The sequence below is a fragment of the Syzygium oleosum genome, unplaced genomic scaffold (assembly GCF_021117445.2).
Source record: "Syzygium oleosum isolate NSW1041296 unplaced genomic scaffold, Sole_v2.1 Sole_v2.02, whole genome shotgun sequence".
Taxonomy (NCBI): Eukaryota; Viridiplantae; Streptophyta; class Magnoliopsida; order Myrtales; family Myrtaceae; genus Syzygium; species Syzygium oleosum.
Window position 1 is genome coordinate 22744403 of NW_026607486.1, and position 27904 is coordinate 22772306.

At 41.1% G+C, this 27904-nt stretch overlaps 5 protein-coding genes across 9 annotated transcripts; 3 read left to right on the plus strand and 2 right to left on the minus strand.

The window, feature by feature from the left end:
* The first annotated feature begins 220 nt into the window (after positions 1-220).
* Positions 221-1860, plus strand: LOC115684906 (uncharacterized protein At5g39865-like). Its single transcript, XM_030609853.2, has one exon. The coding sequence runs from the start codon at positions 623-625 to the stop codon at positions 1430-1432; it is 810 nt and encodes a 269-aa protein (XP_030465713.1). The 5' UTR covers positions 221-622; the 3' UTR covers positions 1433-1860.
* Positions 1861-3409: 1549 nt separating this feature from the next.
* Positions 3410-7020, plus strand: LOC115684910 (uridine 5'-monophosphate synthase). The gene is made up of 7 exons (XM_030609856.2): positions 3410-3975; positions 4165-4634; positions 5172-5255; positions 5545-5627; positions 5708-5795; positions 5891-6145; positions 6846-7020. The coding sequence occupies exons 1-7, from the start codon at positions 3450-3452 to the stop codon at positions 6972-6974; spliced, it is 1635 nt and encodes a 544-aa protein (XP_030465716.1). The 5' UTR covers positions 3410-3449; the 3' UTR covers positions 6975-7020.
* Positions 7021-8720: 1700 nt separating this feature from the next.
* LOC115684918 (E3 ubiquitin-protein ligase DIS1) lies at positions 8721-12238 on the minus strand. 4 transcript variants are annotated; one of them, XM_056308872.1, is made up of 5 exons: positions 11962-12238; positions 11569-11649; positions 10565-10797; positions 9933-10319; positions 8721-9271 (listed from the first exon to the last, which is right to left on the minus strand). In XM_056308872.1, the coding sequence occupies exons 3-5, from the start codon at positions 10772-10774 to the stop codon at positions 8951-8953; spliced, it is 918 nt and encodes a 305-aa protein (XP_056164847.1). In that variant the 5' UTR covers positions 10775-10797; positions 11569-11649; positions 11962-12238; the 3' UTR covers positions 8721-8950. The 4 variants fall into 4 exon arrangements, with proteins under 4 accessions (XP_056164847.1, XP_030465731.1, XP_056164846.1 ...); XM_030609871.2 differs by having other exon boundaries at positions 11569-11664; XM_056308871.1 differs by having other exon boundaries at positions 10565-10805; positions 11962-12237.
* Positions 12239-14921: 2683 nt separating this feature from the next.
* Positions 14922-22254, plus strand: LOC115684911 (uncharacterized). Of its 2 annotated transcripts, none has more exons than XM_030609857.2 (11): positions 14922-15109; positions 16072-16153; positions 16248-16402; positions 17054-17341; positions 17627-17756; positions 18912-19019; positions 19101-19203; positions 19289-19414; positions 19752-19945; positions 20329-20447; positions 21786-22254. In XM_030609857.2, the coding sequence occupies exons 2-10, from the start codon at positions 16101-16103 to the stop codon at positions 20423-20425; spliced, it is 1254 nt and encodes a 417-aa protein (XP_030465717.1). In that variant the 5' UTR covers positions 14922-15109; positions 16072-16100; the 3' UTR covers positions 20426-20447; positions 21786-22254. The 2 variants fall into 2 exon arrangements, with proteins under 2 accessions (XP_030465717.1, XP_056164189.1); XM_056308214.1 differs by having other exon boundaries at positions 16079-16153.
* A 527-nt stretch (positions 22255-22781) lies between these two features.
* LOC115684916 (F-box protein SKIP5) lies at positions 22782-26931 on the minus strand. Its single transcript, XM_030609867.2, has 5 exons — positions 26630-26931; positions 24634-24778; positions 24478-24556; positions 23688-23746; positions 22782-23271 (listed from the first exon to the last, which is right to left on the minus strand). The coding sequence occupies exons 1-5, from the start codon at positions 26787-26789 to the stop codon at positions 22920-22922; spliced, it is 795 nt and encodes a 264-aa protein (XP_030465727.1). The 5' UTR covers positions 26790-26931; the 3' UTR covers positions 22782-22919.
* Between the last annotated feature and the right edge of the window lie 973 nt (positions 26932-27904).

The window sequence follows — 27904 nt, forward strand, 5'->3', positions numbered from 1 at the left end:
TATTATTTCTAGAAAAGGGGAATGGGGGTGAGGTCATCATCATCCGCAATGCCTTGGAACTTTTTAGTTCCACGGTTGGCCCAACACGGGCTTTAGGAGGACGAAACCGGTTCCTTTGACTTTTTAGTTCCACGGTTGGCCCAACACGGGCTTAGGACGACGAAACTGGTTGCTTTTTCCGTTACGCTCCGGCTCCCGTTCGTAACGAAAAAAGAAGGAAAAGCAAAAGGGCGGCCGATGTGGGACGACACGAGTCAATCACGTTCGAGATCATCGGATTCAAACCAAATGCTTTTGAACCGCGTCGCCTTTCCGAGCAGGCGGTGCTGCGTCCAGTCATATCAGCCCCCACCTCCCAAATTGAACGAAAAATCGAAAATCCTCAAACAATAATCTTTTCATCATCCTCTTCGTCCTGCCTTTGTGCCTACGCCTCCCAAAGCCAGCTCCTCCACAAACTTTTCCTCCTCCTTCCTTCCTTCCTTCCTCCGCCTCCTCCTCCACCATTTCGTCTCTCCGCCATTTTGCTTCGATCGCACGTCAGCCCCCGCGTGGTGAACTGTCAAAACACACGATTTGCCGGACCTGCTCGGTCATTTCCCCGCGCTTCCTGCGATCTTCGATGGCGAATTGCGATGCCAATTTCGATCTCTCCGCCAAGCGGAGATCGCCTCCGTTCAACCGGTCGGTCACCATGCGCGCGGAGCCCGCGGAGAAGCCCTGCGGCGGTAAGCCCTCTTTCGAGCGAGCTGGTTCCGTCAAGAGCATCTACAGCTCGATCGAATCGTTCATGCCCACCGGCGATTCCATCAAAGGTAAGGTCCGGAGGCTCCGCAGCTTGTTCGAATCCGCCAAGCCCCCGTCTCGGGGGGGCGCGGATGAGGCCCAGACCGTGGCTGCTCATGCCCCTTCCAAGCTGAAACCCGCGAAGTCGGTCGATTGTGGGTATGATCACGGCTGCTCGTTTAGGTTGCCGGGCACGGAGGATAGGATCGTGGTGTATTTCACCAGTTTGCGTGGAGTTCGGAGGACGTTCGAGGATTGTTACGCGGTGAGGATGATATTAAGGGGATTCAGGGTTTGGGTCGACGAGAGGGATGTGTCGATGGACTCGGCGTATAGGAAGGAGCTGCTGAGCGTGTTGGGGGAGAAAAATGTTAGCTTGCCGCAGGTTTTCGTTGGGGGCAAGTACGTGGGCGGAGTTGATGTGATCAAGCAGCTTTATGAAGTCGGCGAATTGGGGAAAATTCTCGAGCGGTTTCCGAAACGGGCGCCTGGGTTCGTGTGCGATTGTTGTGGGGATGCGAGGTTTGTCCCGTGCACGAATTGCAGCGGAAGTAGGAAGGTGTTCGATGAAGATGAAGGGGCATTGAAGAGGTGTTTGGAGTGCAATGAGAATGGGTTGATTCGTTGCCCCGATTGCTGTTCTTGAAGGGTCAAAGAAGTTTCCGCACTGTTTTTCTGCAAATATTCAATGCTGATTTCTCCATTAAGACTGGCTACTGTTGAGTCAGTCACAATGTGGACATGTCTTTGGATTTGGGATGTGAATCCACATAGGGTTCATGTTGGGTTTTCTTTGTTAACTAATATTTAGTTGGGATTGGTGTTCATCATCTCTCTGGACAGGGGTCAAGGGGGATTGTACGTACTACTTATATAGTGAAGACAACAACTGTCTTCTTCATCAGAATGTAAATATGTAGTCCATAACATGGACAAGGATGCAAATATTGTCACGGATGGTTGTCGAGAAAAGAGGTTTATTGATCCTCAAATTCTCAATGATTGACTGCCGGGAAGGGGCATTTCCTGGTAACCTTGTTTTCGTTAAAGCTCATGCTTTGAGTTCTTGATTTACAGTGGTTTCCACTTTCCTCCACTGCTTTACATTTCTTTAGACAACTGCATTGTATGAAGAGGTTGTATATCATAGGAATTATTTCGATGAGAATTTAACAGGAAAATGGGACACAATTTGCCGCAATTAGTTGGATTCTAACACAAGGTGCTGCTTAACTTATTGGATCGTGAGTGGCCTGATTCTTTCTGTTTATTTTTTCTGGTAGGACTTGTGTAGATAGTATGTGAGCATTTCTGTTGATACTCAGAAAAAAAGTATACTTTCTTTTGCCTATGCTTCGCGGTGTCATCTTTAATTTCTCAATGTATCTGATTCTGGTGGATGGTTGCTATTGTCGAAAACCCTCTTTCTGAAGAATAGATAGATTGTTGCTCTTAATGAAAGCCCTCTTTTGGACCAACTGATCCACTTGAACTGAAAGGCTGAAAGCTCATATCAAGCTTCTTCAAATCAAAAGTTGTTGGCACTTTAATCATATATGTTTAGGGCTATCCTTACGTACAGCAATAGATTTGCATGTAATGGACAATGCACTTTCTTGAACATTTTATCGAGCAGTAATATGTCAATGTTTTTGTATGCCATGAGGCTTTCTTTAAGAACTTGTGAGTTCATGTGATGTTAGATGAAATCTTGTTGGAGAAGGATTTTTTTTTTTTTCCATTTGATCCCAGACTCTCTGACCACCGTTTGTGAATTGTTCTTCCAGATGGGGACCATTATAGTTATAGCGTACCAGAAGAAACTGTTGATTGAGATGACATCTTGATATCCACTATGGAGGTTTCGGCGCTTACTGCTATTGTGCAGTGCTTTTAACTTGGCTTTATGAGGAATTAGCAGACGATGGAATGGTTCTAAGGGATACAAAAACTTAGTATAGTCATGATGTTGGGAATGTCGTGGTATCCAAGATCCTTACAAATTATATACCGAAAACACGGGCTAACCAGCAGCTGTTCTCTTAGTAACAATGCAGAGTTTATCCTTTGGCATACTTGTCTTCTATATATTTTATCATTTCTCTCTATGTATTCTTTGATGAGATTTGGTCGTGGAAGTAAAATGACAAGGTCATCTTCCATTTTTTGCTTGTGTCAGCATCTCCATCAGTTCAAACACGGCGCTCTGCTGCTGATCTCTCGCGATGAAAGTTGGGTTCTGCTACATGGCCCAACATGATGAAAAATTCGAATTTTGTTACAGAAACAATGTATTAAATAAGCATACTGTCAGCAGACAACGGACAGAGAGAATTCAAAAATATCGGGTGGTCCGGGCCCTCCGCGTCCCGTGAAGGGGCTTGGGATAGAGGCCGGCGGTGACGAGACCGAGAGAGAGATGAGGGAAAAATAAGCTTTTCTTTGGTATGGATGTTAGTGTAAAATAATCCGATGAGTGAGGACTATTCGCGCAAACAAGTGTGAGGCCATATTGTTTGGCTCTTATTTTTGCTCACTTCACTTTGCCGGCGAATCATCATGTCTGAAAATTGAATGGATTTTGGGCAATTTAGCAAAAACCCCGAGGGCCGTGGCCCTGAAAAAGAAAGAAAGAGAGAGAAAGAAAAGGGGAAAAGAATCAGATGTTCACTTCACTCTTCCCAACGCCACTCCATCTCTCTCCACCCCGCACGCTCCCCAAGCACCACTCTCTCTCCTCCTCCTCCCTCCTCTTCCTCACCACCACCACCACTACAAAATCAAACGCACTCCCACTTCGCCACGCCCTCGCATCGCAACGTGACAAACCCTGCAGCCCGCCTTCTTCCTCCTCCTTCCCGCCGCCGCCGCCGCCGCCGCCGTCGATGGAGTCGCTGGTCCTCCGGCTCCACGAGATCTCCGCCGTCAAGTTCGGCAGCTTCAAGCTCAAGTCCGGCATCTCGTCCCCCATCTACATCGACCTCCGGCTCATCGTCTCCTACCCCGACCTCCTCCGCGACATCTCCCAGGCGCTCATCTCCTCCGTCGCCTCCACCGCCTTCGACATCGTCTGCGGCGTCCCTTACACCGCGCTGCCGATAGCGACGTGCGTCTCCGTCTATAATGGCATTCCGATGGTCATGCGCCGCAAGGAAATCAAGGACTACGGTACTTCCAAAGCGATTGAAGGTACTGCGGTAGCCTGTCTGTACATAAAGAACGTTGCTTTTAAATCTATCTAATTGAGGACGACAGTCATTGATTTTACTGGCGATCCAATGCGATCAACAGAGGTTGTTGTTTTCTTGCCTGGCTGTTTGCTAAGCTTGGATTTTGCATCGTGTTATTTTGATGCGTCATTCATTCTGTGTTGATTAGGTGAATTCAAGAAGGATCAAGTGTGCTTGATCATCGAGGATTTGGTTACCAGTGGCGCGTCGGTGCTGGAAACGGCTGCACCGCTGCGTGCCGTGGGGTTGAAGGTGACCGACGCGGTGGTTTTGATCGATAGAGAGCAAGGAGGGCGAGAGAATCTGGAAGAGAATGGGATCAAGCTGCACGCGATGATAAAACTGACAGAAATGGTGAGGATTTTGAAGGAGAAGGGGAAGCTAGGGGATGATATGGAGGCCACTGTGCTGAAGTTTCTTGAGGAGAACAAGAGGGTGGCTGTGCCTGCGAAGGAAGTGAAGGAGAAACCTAGGTTTTTGGGGTATGGGGACAGGGCAAAGTTGTCAAAGAACGCCACTGGGAAGAGGTTATATGAGGTGATGGTGGAAAAGGAAAGTAATCTATGTGTCGCCGCTGATGTGGGGACTGCTGCCGAGTTGCTTGATATTGCTGAGAAGGTCAAGAGTTTGATACTCTCTTCTTCTTTCTTGATATTTGCAGATTAGTTTAATGAAACGTGCAGAGATATCTTTTTCTATAAATGAACCTGCATAAAGATATATAAACTAAGGGCATCATTATTTTGATTTTGAGTTGCAAACATTACTTAGACTTGTCATTTTTATATCCATCTGGCATTTGTTTCTGTTCTTTAGATTTTCTCGGACAAAAAGGGGGTCACGACATTATTATAACTTCTGGTACTGTCATTGTTATCATTGTTCTGCCCACTTGGGTTAAAGTTCTGTCAATAGTGGACATATCATATTGAATTCCCATAAACTGCCCTTTGCATCTGCTATCCTATGGCATGATTTGAAAACTTACACTATCTCCGAACAGGAGTTATAGTCATTGCTCAGCAGTATCATTCCATGGACTGGCATTGCTGTTTATAATTCCTTTTCTGATGTCTAATGACACATTCCATTCGGTGAAAATGCCTTAGATTTAGTAGTCCCTATGTTCACATTTTTTGTCTGGACTTTTTTCAGGTTGGGCCAGAAATATGTTTATTGAAAACCCATGTAGACATATTACCTGATTTCACCCCGGATTTTGGTTCCAGACTGCGCATGGTATGTGCCAATACCATACTCTGCTATTTTGATGCCATTATCGGATTCTTCTTTTCTCTTTTGTTGATATAGGTAAGTGTTTTCTTTGGTTTGTCGATCATATATAACTCAAGTAATGCGAAAAATTAGTTTCACTTTGATGACAACTTTTAAGAGCCATGCGCTCAGAAAATCTTTAAGAACCTTGTGCATATGCAGATCTGTTGGTTTTATAAATCTCAAGTTCCTGCTATTTTTAAACCATCGACGGCTGTGAATTTCTTGCTGATGGTACTGAATGGCATAACAGATTGCGGAGAAGTATAACTTTTTGATATTTGAGGATCGCAAATTTGCTGATATTGGTAATACAGTGACAATGCAGTATGAAGGGTATGACTCACTCAAGAGTAGCTGTTTCCTCTCCATCTTTATTGTTCTATGGACTGAACTCTAGAATGTTGCGCTTGCAGTGGTATATTTCGAATAGCAGATTGGGCTGATATAACTAATGCTCACATTATCTCTGGTCCTGGAATTGTTGATGGACTGAAGCTAAAGGTTTGTTCTGTGAAAGGACTGCTTTTAGTAAACCTTTTGAAACAGATCTTCTTTTTTATCATATTGATCGTTATGATGATCCTTGAACAATACAGGGTTTGCCTCGAGGTAGAGGCCTATTGCTTCTTGCTGAAATGAGCTCAGCTGGTAACCTAGCCAAAGGGGATTACACTGCAGCGGCAGTAAAAATTGCAGAGGATCATTCTGATTTTGTTATCGGGTTCATCTCAGTTAATCCAGCATCTTGGCCAGGGGCACCAGTGAATCCAGCATTTATTCAGGCTACCCCTGGTGTTCAATTGGTAACTGGTGGTGACAATCTTGGGCAACAATACAACACTCCACATTCTGTAAGTCTACACATTGTCTTCAAATGTTGAAATCAATTTGCTACTTCTAGTGGCCATTAAATTTTCAGCTTCACCGATGTGGATGGGTTGTATGTTAGTATTACTAGGTTGGTGTGCACAATTTTCTCAAAATGATTCTCTGTGGGGTGCTGAACTGGCATTTGTCTCTTTGCTTGCTAAAACAAAGAGGAAGAAAATACTTTTTCGCTAATAAAATTAGGAGATGGGCGTTAGTTTGGGACCTTTCTATAAAGCATCTCTCTATTGTGCATATGAATTTTCCTCATCTATGCATAATGTCTCCAGTATTGGCTTTAACTTGTCACCTATTTTGTTGTTAGAAAATTGTTCTATAGTAAGAATAGCTGGCCATATTGGCAAAGACTGTTTCAAGAGTAAGTGGCTGTCCTGTGGAATGTGTTGTTTAAGGTCCATTTCATATGATCAGATGCTACTGAATTGCAATAGAACAGTATTGAGTCTTGTCTGACTTAGGCTTAAGATAATTAGTACAAGAATGTCTTGCTTTCACTTGGCAATTTCTGTTTATGCTTTTTCCATTCGGAAGCCAGATGGATGAACGCCTTAGAGTTGGTTGCTTGCTTGCAGACAAAGTTCAAGCATTTCAAACTTGAGCTGCATATTATGTATCCTTTTGTTGGCTGAAACTGACTTCATGCGATTGAAAATGTACTTCCAGGTGATCCATGACAGAGGCAGTGATATCATAATAGTTGGTCGCGGAATCATTAAGGCTCTGAATCCGGCAGAGGCAGCTCGGGAATACCGCCTTCAAGGATGGAATGCATATGTGGGCAGGTGTTCATGAGACTTGAAGGCTCTCAAGTTCTGATCCGAGTCGAAGTCTATACCTTCTGGGATGCAGCTGATTTATCATGCGCTCTTTCATTGTGCTTTCTTGTATCTTTCTCATCAGATATTGTTGCGTGTATAAAGTTCCCAGATCATCTGACCGGGGAGCCCCTTTGTGCTGCTATCAACACCGTTTCGAATTCGGATTGTGGACGCATTTTCGGGATAGTATGGTGCCGGATCTTAACCTTATATCTTATCAAGAAATGGCATAATTTGCTATCTCTCTCACATTGAGACATCCTACGTAATGGACAGTAGATTGAGTCCCGAGAATAATCTCATAGTCACGCCCCATCAATTATTGTGGGAAACCATACGATAAAGGGCGGACTTCCTATTCAAAAATAGGAGGCAAATTAAGCTAACATCAAATACAGAACTTTGAAAATAGTATAGAACTTACTGAAATAAGACGCGATTGGAATCAGATGTAACATGAAAGCATAAAACTATAGATATATCGCGGTAAAGATTTCTAAGTGATCCTAATTTTGTCGTGTTAGAGAAAATTATCGCCGAAACAAAAGGCAGAATTCAAAACCAAAGAACATGTTATGGACAAAGAAATGCCAGCTTTTCATGAATGGTGGTAAACTTGATATTGCAATGGTAATATCTAGCTAGTGATTGTACATTTTTCAAGTGTTTTCTTTGAAACTTTCATTTATTTCCCCCGTTTAGTAACTTCCTAGTATTGCAGAGAGATTATGGATTTTTCAATTGTTAATCCCCATAAATAATGGTAGTCTTTCCAATGTGATAGATTTTCATAAGTGGTGGTAATTACTCGATTTTGTCGATAATTTATCAAGTGTTAATACTTCCATGTCAGTTTCATTCTACAGCGTCCTTTTTGAACATTTGACTGATTATTTCATGATTGACAAGCAATGGTAAATGTTCGAATATTTTGGTAATTTTCATATAATATTTCACAAATGACGGTAAAATATCATTAGAAATGGATAAACTTCTAAATATATTCTTAATGTCATGTTAGTTTATTTCGATGGACTGTTGAACATCTGACTTAATCATGAACTTTTCCTTCATCATTGATTATCTTTCCTCCGTGATCCTAATTTTGTCAAATATGTGGGTTCCTTTTCATAAGTGATGTTTTTTTTTCTATTAATGATGAAAATTTTTTACATGCGTTCGTAATTGCTCTTTAAATGAATAACTTCCTAAACATGTTGATAAATCATGATTTCTCATTCAAGTTCGATAGATCTTTCTTATAAAGTTCTGGCAATTCTTTCGAATGTTTTGATAATTTTTTGCAAGTGATTGTAATATTTCCAATGATGTGTTCGTTTTTCCAAATGGACAAAACATTTTCCAATGAGATGGTAAATTTCCAAAGGGAATGCATATAAGTCAAAGGTCATATTCTTTCTCTTTTACCCCTCCTAAGCAAAAGAAGTAAAGGGCATTCACTTCATTTCACGTATGACAACTATAGCAGTGATGGGATCAGGAGACAGATCTGCTTGAAGGTAAACATTATAGAACTTTTCCAGGATCTTTCCCAGAATGTTCAATTCCTAGGAATTCCGAAATCAATCCCTTAGACAGGAAGGATAGACATATAGACAAGTTGACTTCGTGCATGAAAAAGATCCTTTCAGCCGCCATATGAGAAAGGCCGGCCGCGACAAACATGGAACAAGTAGGGGGGAGTGGTGGACACGAAACAGAAGAGAAGGAAGACAACACAACACGCTTTCATTCTGCTTGGAATATACGATATTTGCTGTCTTCCCATTCATGTATTTGATGCATAGTCAAGCAAAGAGACATTGCCCCCTAAAATTCCAAAAAATACATGCCCAAGAAGACTTGCTGATCACTACTACGCGAACAAACTAATCTAAACTTTTAAGAGCAGGATAATCTAAAAAGCATCAGATGGAAATAACCCCGTCATCACTGTTCTTTCCAGATCCGTCCGGTCACCCTAAGCTTCAATTCCTTCCGGTCGCCACCAGAGAAGAAGAGAGCCATGTTGCGTTGGATGATGAGGCCATCGAAACTATCACGGACTTTGCGGTGGCTGTCCCTTATGCTCCGAGGCACACCTTGCCAGATCATCTTTCTCCCATTCCCACCGACCTCAAGACTGTAACTGTAGTTTTTCGCCTCGTTGTCATCACCCATAAACCGCAGGAATGCTATGTAGACTGGAGCCATTCCAAGCTGAAAGGCCTCGAAGTGCAGGCAGAAATACTGACCAAAGCAACTAAAAACCTGGAGATCCACCAAAACTTGATTACTATTGTGCCCTTTGAAAAACTTACAACGATAATGCAACTTGCAAGCGTAGTCTCCTATGGGCAACACAGAGACTTGTCCCAGCTAATCTGGTGTGTCACATGGCATATTAAAGACAATTATTAACCATTTAATTCATTGACATGGGTAATCTCAAAAGAAACCTTGCTAAAACTTAGAAGGAAGCTCCATTGACAACTAAATTAGATCCTTCTTAAAGTCTTATAGCCCCATTTAAGCTCCACATCTTTACAAACTTAAATCAACTAATATGTCATTGCCTGGGCTTCCAGCATTCGGCTAATGCAAAAAACTAAATGATAAAACCACATACAAATTTAGAAGGAAGAGAGAACAGGGCGAAGATAAGCAGCACTGATTAGAAAATCAAATGATCTGATGCCTGAGATATATCAATTTAACAACTTAGACCTTTATTCCATAGAACTTATCAAGAAAATAACAGCTTTAATCCAAATTTCACACAATTTCACATTCATGGGGATTCAAACTAAAACAATTCTGATGAGCAGATGCTTACTTTTGACAGTTTGACAATTAATAAACTGCTGGATAACTAAAGAGAGCCCAACATATGCCTTTGATAACTGAAACAAGGAAAGAGGGGAAAAAGTACCGTTAGCATCCACGTAGCATTCTCAACCTCATGTGGATTTGATTTGACATATCGGTGGTTAAAGGTACTGCCGTTATGCATGTCAACTTTGTGATCATCTTTGAGATGCGCAACCAGACAGGGAATGTCACCGATCACTGTGCATTCTGATCCGGCATAGGGGCAACTATAGGGTATAAAGGCGCATTGTGATTCATGCTTCAGCTTGCTGTAGTAAGGATATATGCCTACACACCCAAAACTCTGATATTTACATGGAAGTTCAAGAGAGGCCGCCACCTTCTCCAACGCAAGGCATCTGATGTTCCCGAGTTCATGCCTGCAAGTAGGACATCTGTTGTGCACCCTTGGCTTGCAACCAGAACACAGAGTGTGGCCATTCGAACACTGATGAAGAGAGAATCCCAAATGTCAACTTTTGCGTCTTCATTACCAAATAACCATAGGGATGTGCAGGTGTCTAACGTCGAGAAGTTGCGGTGATGTGTAACAAATAGGCGACTTTGACCAAAAGAGGTTATAAAAAACAAACAAGTCCCATGATGTTCATGTGCTTTAAAGGAAGAATCAATAAAAATCGAAATAAAGGAAAATTGAAAAAAAGGGTTAAATGCAAGATTAAAAATCCAAACCTGATGGATAGGAGGGTACATTGCATTCAAGCACACAGGGCACTCTAATAGCTCTCGGACACTGCTAGAGACGGTTAAATTAGGTTTAACAGCATTTTGCTTTGGATCATTCACACTTTCACCGATGTCCAACATGTCTTCGCTTTGAGGAGGATCAATAACCTCAGGTTTGTTTCGGATCTCATCGAAGAATGAATTTGCAGAAGCCATTTCGCTCGTAGAGATTTCCTAGCCTATGTAACTAAAGATGAAAAAGAGAAAAAAAACACATGAATTATTGATTAAATACAAAAGAAACAAGACTCTGGAAACAAAGACAACTTAAACAAGTGATATCTGGCATGATAGATGTAGCTGCATAAGCATCGGTCATAGACAATGCAATCAGAATACTGAGCACTCTTTCCTCAAGAGAAAAAGAAGGGACAGAAAAAGGGCACCTTAAAAACCAGATGTCCGCGCATGTATCTTAACAGGAATACGACAAACAATACGGTCTGAGGATTTGAAAGGCTCTATTTTTCAATTTCAACATATGTACTGACAGCATGAACTCTCGATGGCATCATCACAGGCCAGCTAGAAAAAAACAACCCGTCTTCAATCGAAATTACACCCACTTAGAATTGTCTTTCTGAAATCCAGAGTAGCATTATTCCAAAGTCAAACCAGCTTCAACAAGGCTAAAACTAGAATGTAATTTTCTCTCTAGAATGCTGAAACATGCAGTGTGAGGAAACATTAAAAAGCTGAATGCACAGCGAGACAACCCCTTCAGATTTTCTTTATTTTTACTTTTTACCTTTTCTCTTTTTTGCTTTTTGGCCATCACCCCTTTTGATTATTGATGATGCAAATAAATCTCACAGAGCCATCACAAGAACTGCAGCATTCCCTCTTCTCTCCAAGTACCATGCAAAGCGAGTTCAATAACAGACTTAACCTGAACACCACATCATCGTACACTGCACATGATGCTTGCACAGGTAAAGAAGATGCATTACCTGATTATAAAAGCAATTTGCTTTCAGCTTGAGAAAATTCGGAACCCTGATTTCACAGAGTTTTACAAAGAGCCCACCACTCTGCCCTCGGCAAATCTACACAACGACATAAACGATCAACAAGAAACTAGGTCAGCCAGCAGTTAAGATATTGGGCGATCACTGATCACGACAGATCAAATCTTCAATCCCCAGAAGGAAGAGGTTGAAAAGAAATCTACGGACCCCGACCCAAAGCAGATCTATAGCGTTCCCAAAACATCCACCGGAAAGATCAAAACTTTTGGCTCTTGGGAGCCCGAGGAACACGTGAATCGAGACAGAAAAATCAAACTTCGCGGCGGATACCATGCGAAAGGATGAAGCGCGGATGGAACAGAGATGGAAACTCACCAGGAATTGCGGAAAGATTTAGGAGGGTCGATTCAAAAAACCCCACTTTGACGAAGTGGGCCGAAGGAAAAGAACCAACCGAACCCAGCGGAAGAGAGAGAGAGAGAGAGAGAGAGATTCGAGGCCGACTGGGGGATAGTAGTAGATGGGGGAGACAGATTGGTATAATAAATGAAGGGGAAGAAGAATAATATAAGCGAGAAAGACACGAAGTGCGCGTATAATTTCAAATTAAAGCCGCTCGAGACAGAGGCAGATATAGAGAGAGGAGAGAGAGAGAGAGGAGCGTCGTTTTTGGGGGCGAGGAGAGAGAGAGAGAGAGATTTCTCGAGAAAATACAAAAAGGGGAATGGTGAAACGTGTAGGCCCGACTTCCCCAGGCTTGTCGTTTCTCTTTCTCGCTCTCGCGCTGTTGTCTGCGTCTTCCGTTTTTGACTCTCTTCGGTTTTCAAAATCTCTTCGTGTTTCCTGTTTTCTCTCTTGTCTTCTTCTTCTTCTTCTTCTTCACACGCACGGACGCATTTGACAGGTGATATCGGCCCCTGTGATACGCGCACCTCTCACGGGCCATCTGGCTCCCGAGAAAGCTTTTCCTGCGTTCCGTTTCCATTGAAGAATACAAAACGAAAGCAACTTTCTGTCTATTAACAGTTCATTTTCTCGAAAACGTGCTTGGTTTGCGAAACTAAAAAGATTCCGAAAAAAATTGAAATTCGAAAAAGATGGTTCGTTTCGTTGTTCTCGAATTTGAGAAATATGCGAAAAAGATGGAATTTTTCTTTCTATTTTTTACCCCTTGGATGAGTATATCTTCGAGCAAATTCATATTCAATCGACCACTAATGGAGGAAGGAAAAGAAAAGTTTGCTATGGCCGATGTTGTGTTGGCTACTACAGACCGCTGTTGAGGCACTTCTTTGGGAGGTGAAAGAGAGAGAGTCCAGCCTGCTGAAGTTCAAGCTTTTTATGTGCTAACCGGAGAATCGATGATGACCCGTTTGGTTCAGCATTTGGACTCTAAAGTCCCTTGGCAAAATGCAAATGGTGTTTGGCAAATTTTTTTACTCACTTTGGGGAGATGCAATTACATTCGAAAATACTCCCCAAGGGACCTTTGGCCAATGCTCCACCGGAGGTGCTTTGGGAAGTTGCATTTTCAGAATGCAACTTTGCACTGTTCATCTTCCCCAAACCGAGGTCCGGCGGCCAGCGGCCGGCGACCGCCGCCTGAGGGCTAGCCCGACCCCGGCGACGCCCACCTGGGGGTCGCGCGACCCCGGCAACTGCCGCCTGGTTTGGCCTAGGTCGCGTGACCCAGGCGACCGCCCGAGGCCCGGTGACCCTAGGCGGCGGTCGTCGGGGTCACGCGACCCCCAGGCAGTGGTAAGCGGGGTCGCGCGACCCCCAGCCAACCGCCGCCTGAGGTCAGGCGAGGCTGGCCGGCGACCAGATCTGGTCGTCAGCGGTTGGCCGGCGACCAGATCTGGCCGGTGGTGGTGGTCGGTTGTTAGCTTTTTTTTTTTTTTGAAATATCAGCAAAAGCCTTTTTACAAATAATTTTTACCAAACGGTATTTAGGCCAAAGTTGCTTTCAAATGTGATTTTAAAATACACATTACCAAACACTACTTGTATTTCGGAAAACTCTTTTAACTAAAAGGTTTTTGCATTTTGCCAAATACATTTCTTCAAAGCTGAACTAAACAGGCCCGATGTTTGTCTGAATGATGATTGAGGAAGCGAACCGAGGCATAGCTGCTGGGGTTGGCAGTGGCAACATTGCCAAAGACGAATCTGCACAGGTTCTGATCTGGGATTGTCTTTGGGTGTGTATTGGTAAATTTGTGGGCATTGTTGATAGGTGTGGGTTGGGCCTGCTGGCTCTTGGGTCTTGAGAGTTGGGTCAGGTCTTGTTCGGGTTCAATTGGTTCCTGGGCTTTGTACAGGGATGTGGTCTACCTTTATTTTCTGGTTCTTGTGCTCAATGACAATTTAATTACAAGAAAAGGTAAAAAAAAAATGGTTAATACCGTGAAAAATTCCAAACTGATACGTCTGTGATAATTTTATCCCAAACTAATTTTTTGACCTTCAAAAACCCCAAACTGATACACCTGTGATAAATATATCCTCGGTTTATTTTCGTTAAATTTTATTATGAAATTACTTTGTTGAATGACGCGCTGCAATTAACATATATACCAATTTTATGTTTTACCCTTGGTTTATCATAGACGTACCAGTTTATGATTTTTTGTGGTATTAATTCAATTTAATGAAAACTAACAGAGGGTAAAATCGTTATAAATGTATTAGTTTGGAGTTTTTAGTTGTCAAAAAATTAGTTTAGGATAAAATTGTCACAGGTATACCAGTTTGGGGTTTTTCGTGGCCAAAAAATTAGTTTGGGGTAAAATTGTCACATGTACACCAGTTTGGGGTTTTTCGCAATATTAACAAAAAAAAACCATAAAAAAGGCCAAATTATGCATATTGCGACACATTTAATTTAATTTTTTTCGGAAAAAATCCCAAAAACCTGTACATGCACGATGCATTTACCTTTCATCGTCCGTTAGACGAAAAAGACAAACGGTGTTGGTACGGCGCCCATGTGGTATAAACAAAACAATAAAGACGTCATTTTGGTCGGAAAATCATCCCACGGAATCTTGCTGGAGTCACGGGTACAAGTTTAGGGTTTTTAGGCTAAACGTGTTATAGTGTGCATAATTTGAGGTTTTGATGTCACATAAAACAAAAAACGTTCATTATTATCAATTAAATGTTCATAATCACTCGCCCCAACAGGATTATAATAACGTTGCTAATTACTCATGCTTATAATTCGAGAAGAAAAGATGGCATTTGGGCCTGAACCAAGCCCATGACAATCCACCCGAGACAGCTCCATGTCGAGAAAACCAGAAAAATCGAAAAAGAGGAAAAAAAAAACACGAAAGAAGAAGTTGGGGGGCGTCGGAAGGTGGAAAGAAAATATTGGAACCAGCAACTGACGAAGCGAAGCTTCAAAGCTTTCACCTTGCAAAAGAAAACCCACGAAGCCCCGTAATCGAACCTGTCCGAGAAAATCCTCGCGCTTCTGATTGGCGTGCCGTTTCGTCGATCCGCCTCCGCCGTCGAATTCGTAAGTGAATGTTGGCCCATGTTTTCGTTGTCCGAACCGCTCCTTTTCGTGAGATTCTCAATTGCTCGTTGCTACTTTTCATCATCATCATCGTCATCTTCTTCTTCTTCTTCTTCTTTTCCTGTCCAATTAAGGAGTGTGCTTGCTTTCGGCAGAATGCGAGGAAGTGTTGGAGATTGTTTGTTTTTCACTGCCAGATTGATTTTGTCTTTCGCGATGCATAGATTTTTAGGACTTCTATTTGGGTATGCTTGTATTTGCACGTGCTTCGCAATCAAAGAAATCGGGGAGTGAATTTCGAGTCGGCGCGTTGTTGGAAGGCTTGCCGGGTTGAATTTCGAAGGGAATTGTTAGCATAAAAAAAGAAGTAAATCAGATGCCTGAAAGGTGAACAGGAAGGGTGTTTAATGTCTGCTTGCCTTAGTATCGGTTTGTTGGTATGACTGAACTAATGGAATGGGGATAAAAGAAAGAACTTTGTTCTATCGGGCTGACTTTTCGGTATGGGATATGGTTTTGGAGAAGGGAGGAACAACACGGGTGGTTTTTTTAGAATGGAGGAATAATAAAGAGGAAAAAAGAATGAACTTGACATTGGAAGGAAAATATAATGCACGTGTGGGGACAAAGTTGCTTATGCTCATTGTTTATAGAGCATTTGGCTGCAATCACAGTTTGTCAATCGTACCTGTTTCACTCACTGTTTGAGTTTGCAATGGTACGGAGTGAACTAGAGAGTACAAAACTCCAGTCTTAAGGTGGTTACAGCAGCTCTTACATTGAAACTTACCAATTAGTGTCTCCTCAATGGCATTCGGTCATATGGGTTCAAGGAAACTTAGCTCTAGGTCATGTTTCGTTTTTTGTGCATGAAAAAAATTCTGAGCAATCTATATCTTTGCTGTTCAATTGAATGGATCAAACTTTTTGGGTACTCTAGACTGATCTTTGCTATCACTTAGGTGAAAGTGGTGGTGGTAGATCGGTAATCATGCCAGACGTGCAAGCCCTCGTGAATGAGTTCCTTTTCAAGCTCAAAAAACGGTGAGATCCTGTCAAACGACAATTTTTAGTTGTGAAGTTCCTTTAGCATGCTTGAAGGCGAGAAAATGAATTCATGTTCTCTATGCGGTGGCAGCAAGATTGAGGGCTCACAAGCAACGGCAAGGCAGACAGCAATACTCCTTCGATCGGTTATTTCTCAGCAGCGAATTCCATATACCCACCAGGCAGCTGCTTTGATTGATGCTGTAAAAGCGGTAGGAGAGCAGCTGGTTGCAGCAAATCCAGTTGGTATGCTACTTTTGTAGTTTCGTTTTTGGTTGCTGCTAGTTGAAAATCATCGGAGTGTCTGTCATTGCTTGATATCAGCTTGCAGTTTGAAATTGGACCATATGTCCCAATACTTTATCTGCTGTTGACAGTAACGAAATTTTCTTCTGCTTTAAAATAGCCACTGTTGCCGTGTCCTAGTTTCTGAAATTCTTCTTCCTGGTGTCGAATAAAGGTTAGAGATGATACTGCAGCTTTCATTACCATAACAGGGCACTTATATTGCACTATTTTCTTTTGTTGACACTGGCAAGAGAATGAAGCAGCACCATGCACAAGCTATATCTGTCCATCGGAAAACTTACCTTTTTAAAAAGTAGGAATTGTGGGTACTCTTGTTGTCAATATTATCACTAGATAGTGGCCGTCCACATCCTCTTCTTGCTAAAGTTTTTGGATTGTTTGATTTCTTTGTGGACTTCATAATAATGCTAGCCTACAGAAGAATGATTAGTTTTGATTTTTTGAAGTTATGCTCAATAATATTGTGTTGCAAGTTCTCTTTTAAGCTTTTGGAAAGAACCATTGTGATGATTCATGTTTAAGCATCTCTTTACAGATATTGTGGGTTCTTTGCTATATGTATTGACAAGGTTGTACTTATGAATGCAGAGCTTGCCGTTGGCAATATCGTCAGACGTGTTCTACATATTATTAGGGAGGAGGATCTTTCTCTCACGGCAGTTGCTATGGCTGGGTTGAATTTATCAGCTGTAAGTGACGACGAAGGTGAAACAGACCAAGATGATCATCCTGTGTTGTCTGCTGCTGCAGTAGCTGCTGCTTCAAGAAACACTTTGCGCCCACCTTCCTTGCAAACCCTTCTCGAGGATCTGCCTGACTCGGCGGCTGTTCCTCATACATCTTCATCAGGGGGTGATTCTGAAGGAAAAAGCAAATGTGAGCTTCCTTCAGCTTTCAATGGTCTGTTTGTTGATGCATGCTAGCAATGCGAAAGATAGCTGGTGTTGTGATAAAGTATAGAGTCCTATCCAGTGAATAGCAAATTGCCATTGATGGCACGTGGAGATTTCTTTTCCGTTCACAAAAGCACTTGCCAATTTGATAAATCAATTTTGTAGTATTGTGTGAAGAATTGTAAGCAGGATTATGAAGGAAATAGCAGTTTCTTGTCTAGCTTTTAGAGACTTACTAGTTTGTGCTAAGAAACTCTTTCCTTCACAGCTGCTGACAAGAGTTCAAGAAGCCGGAAGCTGAAGCATGATGTTATTGAGGCAGTGAATGAACTCATCGAAGATATTGACACTTGCCACGAACAGATTGCTGAGCAAGCAGTGGAGCATATTCATCAAAAGTACTTCTTTTGCCTTGTTGACATTTGCTTGTTCCCCTGTTATTAGTTTGCTTCTTGTTTTAATGGTTATTTGCATCAGTTTGCCCTTAATTGAGTGTTAGGGAACTTGAGATGGGTGTCTTTTCCATTATATTTTGGAGTTTATGCGTGGTAATGTTGATTTTATTCATTTTTTATTTTTTACTTCTTTTCATTTAATAAACTCCTTCACAATTTAAGTAACCAAGCTCGCATGAAATAAGAAAAATGATGTGATGTTTTGTCCTTTTCTCCATCCATAAATCTTTTAAATTTGTCTTATAATTTGTAGTTTCCATGATAATTTTTGTTGCATGAGGTTGTTGCTTCCATATGCCGAGTTTTGGCATATTTTGGTATGTTATGCAAAATGGAATATTATGTGGTTGTATACTTTCAATTTGGAAACGCGTCAGTGCTTTTCTTTCATGAGTAAAAGCTGCTATATGAACTCTTTTTTGGTATCAGAGGTCAAGCATCATTTGCTAGCAAATTCAGACATATTAAAGCATGTGCCGGATTTCCTTATCTTAACGTTGCCTATGGGTTTCTTTTAGGTGAATCCATGTGGTTTTTCTCGCTAATGGCATGAATTCTCCTCTAACTTGTTGGGCAGGGTCATATGTCCATGTGATTGATAATTATATTAGGAAATTCTTAACCTATGTCTGGTCTGATGGAGCCATCACCCTCAGACCAATGGTGCAGTGTTGAGACACTGGTTATCTGAAAATGAACTGGGGCATATTAGGACACAAAAATATTCATGTGAACACATGCATTGGCAGAGTCCAGGATTTGAGGCAGGCCTTCCATAGGAACTGGGCCTGGCTTCAGGTGTCATCATCCCCTTCTCCCCTCATGAGAAAACCAATATGTGCATCCTTATGAATTTGGGTTTGTTTCTCTTGAGTGGTTAGCATGATCTGTCATGCTTTGAAATCTCAATAAGTTATTTATGCATTATTGACTTATTTGATTGTTCTTCCAATTAATTTATTGATAGTTCATGATGATACTGGTACGCCAGATTCTTATTGCTTAATTTGTTGTGAACAATGTCTGAGATGACTTTCCAGTTTTGCTGATTGTTATTTGCTGATTATATTCGTTTATAACACTGTTATGTGTTTTCAGTGAGGTAATATTAACTTTAGGAAGCTCAAGAACAGTACTAGAATTTCTCTGCGCAGCAAAGGAGAAAAAAAGATCATTCCGTGTATTTGTTACTGAGGGAGCTCCCAGGTGAGTTGGTCATGGGTCTTCGGTCAGTCTAGTATGTTTTCGTCTCTTGCTGAGCTGTTCTAATCATGTGGTCCTGATCAGGTATCAGGGACATCTACTTGCAAAAGAGTTGGTTGCAAGAGGTTTACAAACCACGCTCATTACTGATTCTGCTGTCTTTGCCATGATTTCACGTGTGAACATGGTACACATAATTTTTTAGCAATTTTTTTTTCTCCTCTGCACCTGATTTACTGCACTGACTGTTTGAACTAAATTTATGCGAAAAGGTAATTGTTGGAGCTCATGCTGTAATGGCTAATGGTGGAGTTATAGCACCTGTGGGGTTGAATATGGTTGCTCTTGCTGCTCAAAGACATGCTGTTCCTTTTGTTGTACTCGCAGGCAGCCATAAGGTAAACTGGTGGATAACATGCCGCTTGCTTTAGTTAGTGTCCAAAGTAAGCTGTGACAAGCATTTTAATAATTATGTATTTGCAGTATATTCTGTAGTTACAGTGGTTGCACAATGTGAGGAGGGCTAGACAAACGAATTATGGAGCAGGAGTAAGCACGAATTGACATGTTTTTGTTATTTAGGCTAATCATATGCATCTTAGACTTGGACTGAGTTGACGACATAGTGTGGGTTGGTTGTACCTTGAATGCATGTTTAGTGTATTGCTGGAAATGTTTGATGACCTTTGATAAGCGTGCTGGTGCTATACTGATTACACAGATTTTGGATTGCAGTTGTGCCCCTTGTATCCTCACAATCCAGAGGTCTTACTTAATGAGCTGAGATCACCTTCTGAACTGCTTGATTTTGGAGAATTCTCAGATTGCATGGACTTTGGAAGTGGAACAGGCTCTCCACTTCTTCATGTTGTCAACCCAACATTTGATTATGTACCACCAAAACTGGTCAGCTTGTTTATCACAGACACGTGAGTACCTTTGATATGCCTATCTCGCCAGAATTCTTTCTTATATGTAAATGCAAGTTTAGAAATGAATTTATTTACAGGAGCATTAAGTAGAAGGTCATGGCAAATAGCAACAAAAACTTAAGTAGATAATACAAAGCCTTTAAACTTGTTCTCATCTCTTCGACATATTAGCAATTAACTTGGAACCTCTGAGAATTCATATAATCTTTTAGAAGAGTTCTAGCAATTCTCAATTTGCTGACATTGCATAATCTGGATTATTTCTATCTACGTTTTACCAGGTCAGGCTATTGTGATAGTCACATTGCTCAATTGTGGACTCAATTACTTCTAGTGGTATCATCTTTTGAGTTTCACTTTTTTTTTCCTAATGTTTCCAGTGGAGGACACAATCCATCGTATGTGTACCGGCTAATAGCAGATTATTATTCGACTGATGACTTGGTGCTGCAGAGGAAACCTGCTCCGGTCAATTGAGTTCAGACCTGAGCATTGCCAAGTAAGTAGTGTCACAATTCTTTAGTGTGATCTTTTCATTTTGGATTGCTTGAAAGTTTTGGAAGGTCACTAGCGCTGATGACCGAAGCTAATGCATAGAGATCTTAATGTTAATTTAGATAGCGAGTTATTAGGCGTAACCTTCCATCAGCTTCTATGATTTTTTTTTTTTTGATCGGGATCAGCTTCTATGATTGAGCAGCTGCTGATGTGATCATTTTCATTGCTTAAGTATACATATATACATGTTTGACTGCATCTATGGGATCCTGTGGTAAGAGCAAAAGAACACGGGAAACATTCATATCTTGTTCACTTGCTGAAAGAATGACCTTCGAGATGTGATGTTCCCAAGAAGGCAAGAAAGCTTTGATAGGCTGGTAGACTCCTCTGTGATTGATCCGTTTCTTTATCTCTCGTACATGAATAAAATTAAGCGGTTCTCCAGTAGCTTGCTATGCAGAAAATTGACCGCCTCTTTAGTTGCTGTCTTATTTCTTGAGTTTAGATGCTGGTGTTTGAGGACGGACCCACAGGAACAAGAAAAATCTTAGCTTTGATGAATTTTGGAATCTTGTCATCATCTTCGTTTCAAATATACGTTTATTGAATTGAAATCAGCATATAACTTTTCTTCATTTTGTTTCAGCTATTATCTAATTGTCTTTAAGCCTAATAAACGCAGTTGTAATTTCCTGCAAAAGCCTCTCCCTGAAGAAACGGTTATGGCAAAATCACCAGCCTTTAAGCTCACGCATTATCATCTTTGAGTGACGTATTCATGTTCGGTCCATTGACCCATGCCCAATTTGGGGGATCAGTGTGACAATATCTTTTGAGTGTTTCCTTTTCTCATGTCAGGGTTTGTAACTTCCTCATCTGTTTGTAATCCTCTCGTACTCTGGTCATCACTCAAAAACATAAGAGACTTGTGAATATGTGGTTTGATCTTTCTGCCCCTAAATAGGCAGTTAACGGTCAGAATTTCCACCACGGTAGACCTAAAGTATCAAAAAGGAGAGGTCTGCTTTCTATTTTTTCAAATAATCCTTAAGTGGGAGGGGCATTGGTCCCATCCCACTGCCATATATGTATCGACAGTGACAACCCAATGTAGAGATGTAGAAAATTTGTATTATTCTTCGTACCTAGACGGCGAGCTTCTTTTTGTGTTAATTTCATTGATTATGGACTTGGCATGAGAGAGTGGCTGCTATTTTGATGTAACAATTTACTTGCAAAATCCAAATCTTCCTTCAGAATGCTTTTCTTTGATATATGATGTTGCTTCTTGTGGACTACTAACGTTTGCATTTGCTCGCCTTTGAAATTCATCCAGGAAGATACTGCGTAAGTGGGGGACATGGAGAATATGAAGAGTTTAGTGCCGGTATATACCATCTCTTCAAGTCGCCAAAGACTCCGGAAATTCAAGAAAGAAAGGGAAAAGAGGTGTACCAAAGAAAAGAGTATATGGTGTAATGATTTAAAACCTCGAGGAAGGTGTATCTCAATTTTGTGATCGTTATTGGTTGGCAGCTGAAATCTTTATCGAGATATTAATGGGGAAGAATAATCAAAAGTCACTGCTTTCTTTACATGGTAGGGAACTGAGGGTTGTAATTTGGAAGAGAATAAGCCAAATAGCTGAGAGTTTGCTTGTCGAGAAATGTGTCGTCTCATCTTGCATATAGTGATCGTGCCGTATTCATAGTTCATAGGGATTTCTAGCAAGACGTTATTATGCCTGAGAACTCTTTATTTGATCCATGTTTGAGGCTTGCATGGATTATCTTTTTCTGGCCCAAGCTCGTACGGATGCAAAGACGCGTGTAAACTTGGATTAAGTCGCCGTGTTATGTGTAACTGAATGTTTGAAAAGTGCATGCGCCGTATTCTACTTGCGAACTCATTTCGAGCTCAACATGATCTTTCTGAGCAATCGAACCACCTTGGCAACTTACGAACAGCAGTTGGATGCTCCTTGATCTGCTCAAGTTACATTAATTCTGGACTATTCCATCTGGACGTATAATGATCATAGATCTTGTTTACGGGAAAACAGAGCCCTGATGTGTTCGTCTTGTCCAATAGGTGTCAAAACGATTACTTTTCATACGATCACGAACTTGGTGGTGCCTGTTACTCAACAAAAAATGGAATTGCTGCAGGACTAGGTCGAGTCCGAAGGATGGTTTGCTTGACTCTGAAGATTTCACCTTCGTAGGTTTGCAAACGTTCACTGTGATCGGTCCATTGTAGAAAACTATTCCAGCTTTATACAAACAAGTCCACACGTCCATGCCTGAAGCGCCTTTGGAAAAGAGAACGAGGGTTTGGATGACTATGATACCATGAAATTTCCATACTAAGACGACCATATTCGATACCATCTTTGAAGCAATGATACAATTAAAAGATAAAACTAACCGGTACTAGTATATACTACAGACAACAGCACAAAGATATTGAGTCAAGAGGGACACTCGACGTCGAACCAGAAGAATAGATTAGTACGAGCACACATGACCCGAACACGCTGCAATGCCAGGTCCCCACTAGTCAATACTGCTTTGGCACCGCCTTCAATTCGTGTCTGAGAGACAGAAACGCCATTTCCATGATAGCCAATAGGAGAGGAAACGACCTTGCTGCCTGTGGCCGTGCTCACAATCGGGCACGAGAGGTAGTCCAAAGGATCTGTCTCGCACTGGAGAATACAACCATCGATAATCAGCCTTCCGCTCCTATGAAGCAGGCAGCATCCAAGCTCCGCTTTCACAGTGAGATTTGACAGTTTGCAGGTGGAAAGGAACTCCAGAGCACTGCTTAAACAAAAGAAAACGTGTCCAACCACGTTCCTTGTAATCGCCAAAAATGAAATTGCAACAATCAAATCTGAGCTGCAGAACACCAATTCTGAAGCAGTTGACTAAGAACAAAAATCTCAATACTCTTGCAACTGCAGTACGATTTCAAGGTAAAGTTAAGACACATGAAGTTACTGAAAATTATTTTGGGAAGGTTATATTGACAAGCGCTTCACAGCATATTAAAAGTGACCTAAAATTTCATTAATTGGCAAAAAGAGGGAATCAATTCGCTAAGCAGTAACCAATGCGTGAAGGAATGCAGCATCTCTCAGAGACCATCTGTAAGAAGAACTACCGACATTCACACTTCACTGCATCTGAAAAATGTGCTTTCACAGAGAGAAGGGGAAGGCAAAATTTTTGCAAACCTGTCTGAACCTCGCGAACAGAGAAGCATTGTCTCATCTGGAAGTTGACCTCCACCAATCTGAGAAAAGAAGGTAGACAAGAGAATAAGGTAAGCATAAAAGTAGTTAGGAGACGAAATCTATGGTCAACTTAACTAGCATGCACTTATCAACAACTGTCGACTACCATAACGTGCAGGCAATATAAGCAAATTAGAGTTTTCCTCATAATGACTTATCCAAAGAATTCTGAAACCAACATTGCAATTTTCAATTATTTCAACATTTACGCATTTTAAGACCAACAAATCCCACTAATGCTGCAGCCATATATTCCTGTTAACTCTTTATATTCACATTGTAAATCTCCTGTCACTGAGACCCACTTAATTCACATACACAAGAAACATCTAAATGCCATTTGCCCCTAAAACAATAATTTTACCCTAACACAGGTTGAAAGTAGAACTAAGAACTAGCCAAGTAAGTAATGAAACAATCATCAAGTGGCTTCTCTTAGTCCACCTACTGTCTATCGAACAACTTTTTCTCCCTCAACTATTACTTACATTTCTTTCTCAAAAAAGGCTAGTTCTGCCTGTAATACTAGTCAGAGACTCGAAGCCCCTAGGACATGCTCTAACAACAGTATAATGGGAATAACTGAAAGTTCACGCTAGAAAATGATAGGATTATACAATAATAACATTTTCTTTATCAGTAAAAGATAATATATCGCATAAATTGTCCATCCATGGCACTAGCTCCGAAAACAACAGCAATTTTGAGTTAAAGCAAGTTGTGTATATACCAGGCAAAGTGGTTTGTTTATCTGAATATTAGAGGCAACATGACTTCCACCTGCTGCAATGAGAATGGTATCTCCAGGTCTATGAGGGCAAAATAGCATCAGATTTCCATAACTCATTAAGTGATCCAATAAACTACACAGAGGATGTTTATGGACCTTGCAGCAGAGACAGCTGACTCAATATTGGGGAAAACTCCTGACTCTGATGAATCTTTTACAGACCGATCTACTCGTAGCCACAGCTGAGGGTGACATGCCAGGTAACACCATCTGTGGCAAACGAGGGCGGTGTTATAACGATCTGCAAACTCAACAGCAATTTGTGACAGACAACGCAATAAAATAATATCAAGCATGCATCAGTGGTGTATTTCTTCTTGGAGAACAGGGTGGAGTTAAATATGTTGGCCTTTATAAGTATTAAATTCATGTACTTTAGAACATCATATAAAGTACTAGATATTGCACAAGCAAACGATATCAGATAATATGAAGAGAGATGCTCCAACAAAGTATCAAACTATTACTGAGTGCTAACAGGTCTGTGGCACTCCCACAAAACCAAAAAAAAAGAGAGAGAGAGGCATTCAAGCTACAGAAATAAGAAAAAGATCCTACACACCCCAAATGAGAAATTGATTGAGTACCTACAAACCCAATTTAGCAAGTCTATCGTACAATTCTGGGACTAGGTCATCCTCTCCTTCTCATCCCTTAGATGGTCTTGATGGATAAACTGTACTATATGATATCAAATGAGGAGGGAGAGGAGACTATAGCACGTTTTTATAGTTTGCATTCTGATAGGCCAATTCATCACAAGTTACTGTTAAAATACTCGCATACACCGATTGTCCAGCCATATTTTATTACGGGATGAAGATGTGCTAAGCCCACATTTTAGACACATATGTATCCCATAAGAAAATTTCACCTGTCACTGTCAATAGCTGCTTTGGCAGCTAGGGCATCCACGACACACTATGATGTTTCTCATATTAGGGTGTATGCAAGAGAAAATCGCCAATGTTATTGTATTAAGGAGAGTGAATACTGAAATTACTTTTCTCATGTATTAAAGTAATTTTGTAGCACCTTGCATCCAAGAAACTAAGGATGTAAAAAATTTGCCCGCTATTGTACTAAAAGAAAATGTACCATAAATAATTTTTATACTGTAATACATTTCTAAAAAATTATACTAAAATAGAGAACGGCGTGTGGATCTCCACGCAAAAAACTGCATTGAAAAAGAACACTGAACGCCAACTCACTCGCTGCCCACGTGCGCGCATAGTGCCTTGTTCTTTACCCGACTGGGTCTTGCGGCCCAGTTTAAAAAACGTGCTTATTTACGTCTATTCGAGCGCATTTTAGCCTCATTAGTTGATGGGTATTAAAATCGAATAACTCAGATAGACCGACCCCTTGAAAAAGCAATTTTGCTTGGGAAATTAGTGAAAAAAAGGGTTTTCAACTGAGTGTATAGTCTGCAGCCCATAACTACCTACCCATAATTGATATGGCTAAAGTGGTGACAAGTATATATTTGTATAAACAACAGAGAACATCTTCTTTTCTTTTAACTCATAAAGAGAAGTACACCCTGCGAAACAAATTGGGAGTGACGCCAAGCAGAACCAGGATTCCTAGAATCCTAGTTTACACGCGTACCCTGAAAAAGCCAAATGTAGAAGAAAGTGCAAGGTAAATCTCCGATGGGATGGGAAGGCCACTAAACTATCATGTGAAATGCTCGAATTGTCGCTGGTCGCCTAAACTATGGGAACACCTCAGGAACCCTCCAATTCCAAGCATCATTCTCGTGAAGTTCGTCATTTTCAGGGAAAAGTCGATCAGCCTGCCCTGAAATGTCCTGCTCCCCGAAGTTCTAATCAGTCAAAGCTTTCGATGGACTACCCAGTCAACATGGCTTTACGGAAAGACCCCAACTTTCAACGCCAGTAGATAACAGCACATGTACATTCGAACCATACATGAAGACAGGAGTCCCAACACAAATTTTTAGCGAAAATCAAGAATCCGGAGAGCTACAGGGAAGTTCCCGAAACTACATGTGCGGAAGGAAAATCGAAATGATGAAAATTAGGGCAAAAGAGAAGTCGAAAGGGGATGGAACCAAAGAGTATACCTGGGATAGGAGACAGGAAGCTGAAGATGTGCATGAGACACCCATCATCAAGATTGTTAATTGGAGCGAATGAAGGAGCCCCTGATCTCGATTTCCTCCTCTTGCTGCTGCTGCTGAAGCATGGCGTCATCGCCGGCTTCTGCTCTTCTTCTTCTTCCATGAGCAAAAAGCCGCGAGCATCAGCTCCGATGGCGAGGGACGACGGCTTCCAAGTTCGCAACTTTATTCACACAACGCAACCTCCCATCGAGTTTTGACCACACGCGATGGTCTAAACCAACCGACACGCCATACCGCATAAACTGAGGAGGAACGCAGAAAATGCTCGGAATCCGAAATTTGTATTTGGGTTGTGGGCTCTCTACGTTTGAGCCTATGGTTTTTCTCTACTAAAGCGGTCGTGTCTGAATGGTACAAGACATTACAAATTCGATTTTATGATCAGAAATTTTTTTTTGACTTGCGGTGAAAACATGTTGGTTTGTGTTGATCCACGAGGTTATCCACGTCGTGAAGTGTTACATTCGAATTTTGTCTTCATGAATCGCATTTTGCCGCGTAATACTGTGGTGTGTAAACCTGGCCCTATCTGATACGATGCACAAGTAATCATTTGAGCATATGAGCAATTACGATGGAACCTAAGGGCGCGAATGGTAACCATTCTGCTCCAGAAATCAAATTCTTGCCAGAAATTGATTTCTGGAGGAGAAATCTGTTTGATAAAACATGACTAATTCTGCTCTAGAAATTGATTTCTGGAACAGAAATCTGTTTTGATTTGTTGATTTTTTTTGCACCTAAAAAAATTTAAATTTCACTCAAAGTGGATAACCACAGGTATTTTAAGCCATTTTGTGAAGTTTTAAAATTTTTTATTTTTTGATTTTTTTGGCACCTAAAAAAATTTAAATTTCACTCAAAGTGGGTGGCCAAAGATATTCTAAGCCATTCTGTGAAGTTTTGAAATTATTTATTTTTTTTGGGCACTTCAAAAAAATTAAATTTCACTCAAAATGGGTGGCCACATGTATTCTTAGCCATTCTGTGAAGTTTTGAAATTTTTGATTTTTTGATTTTTTTTTTGCACCTCAAAAAATTTAAACTTCAGTCAAAGTGGGTGGCCATAAGTCATTCTGTGAAGTTTTGAAATTTTTGATTTTTTAATTTTTTTGGGCACCTCAAAAAATTTAAATTTCACTCAAAGTGGGTGGTTACATGTGTTATAAGCCATTCTGTGAAGTTTTGAAATTTTTGATTTTTTTTGAAAAAAAT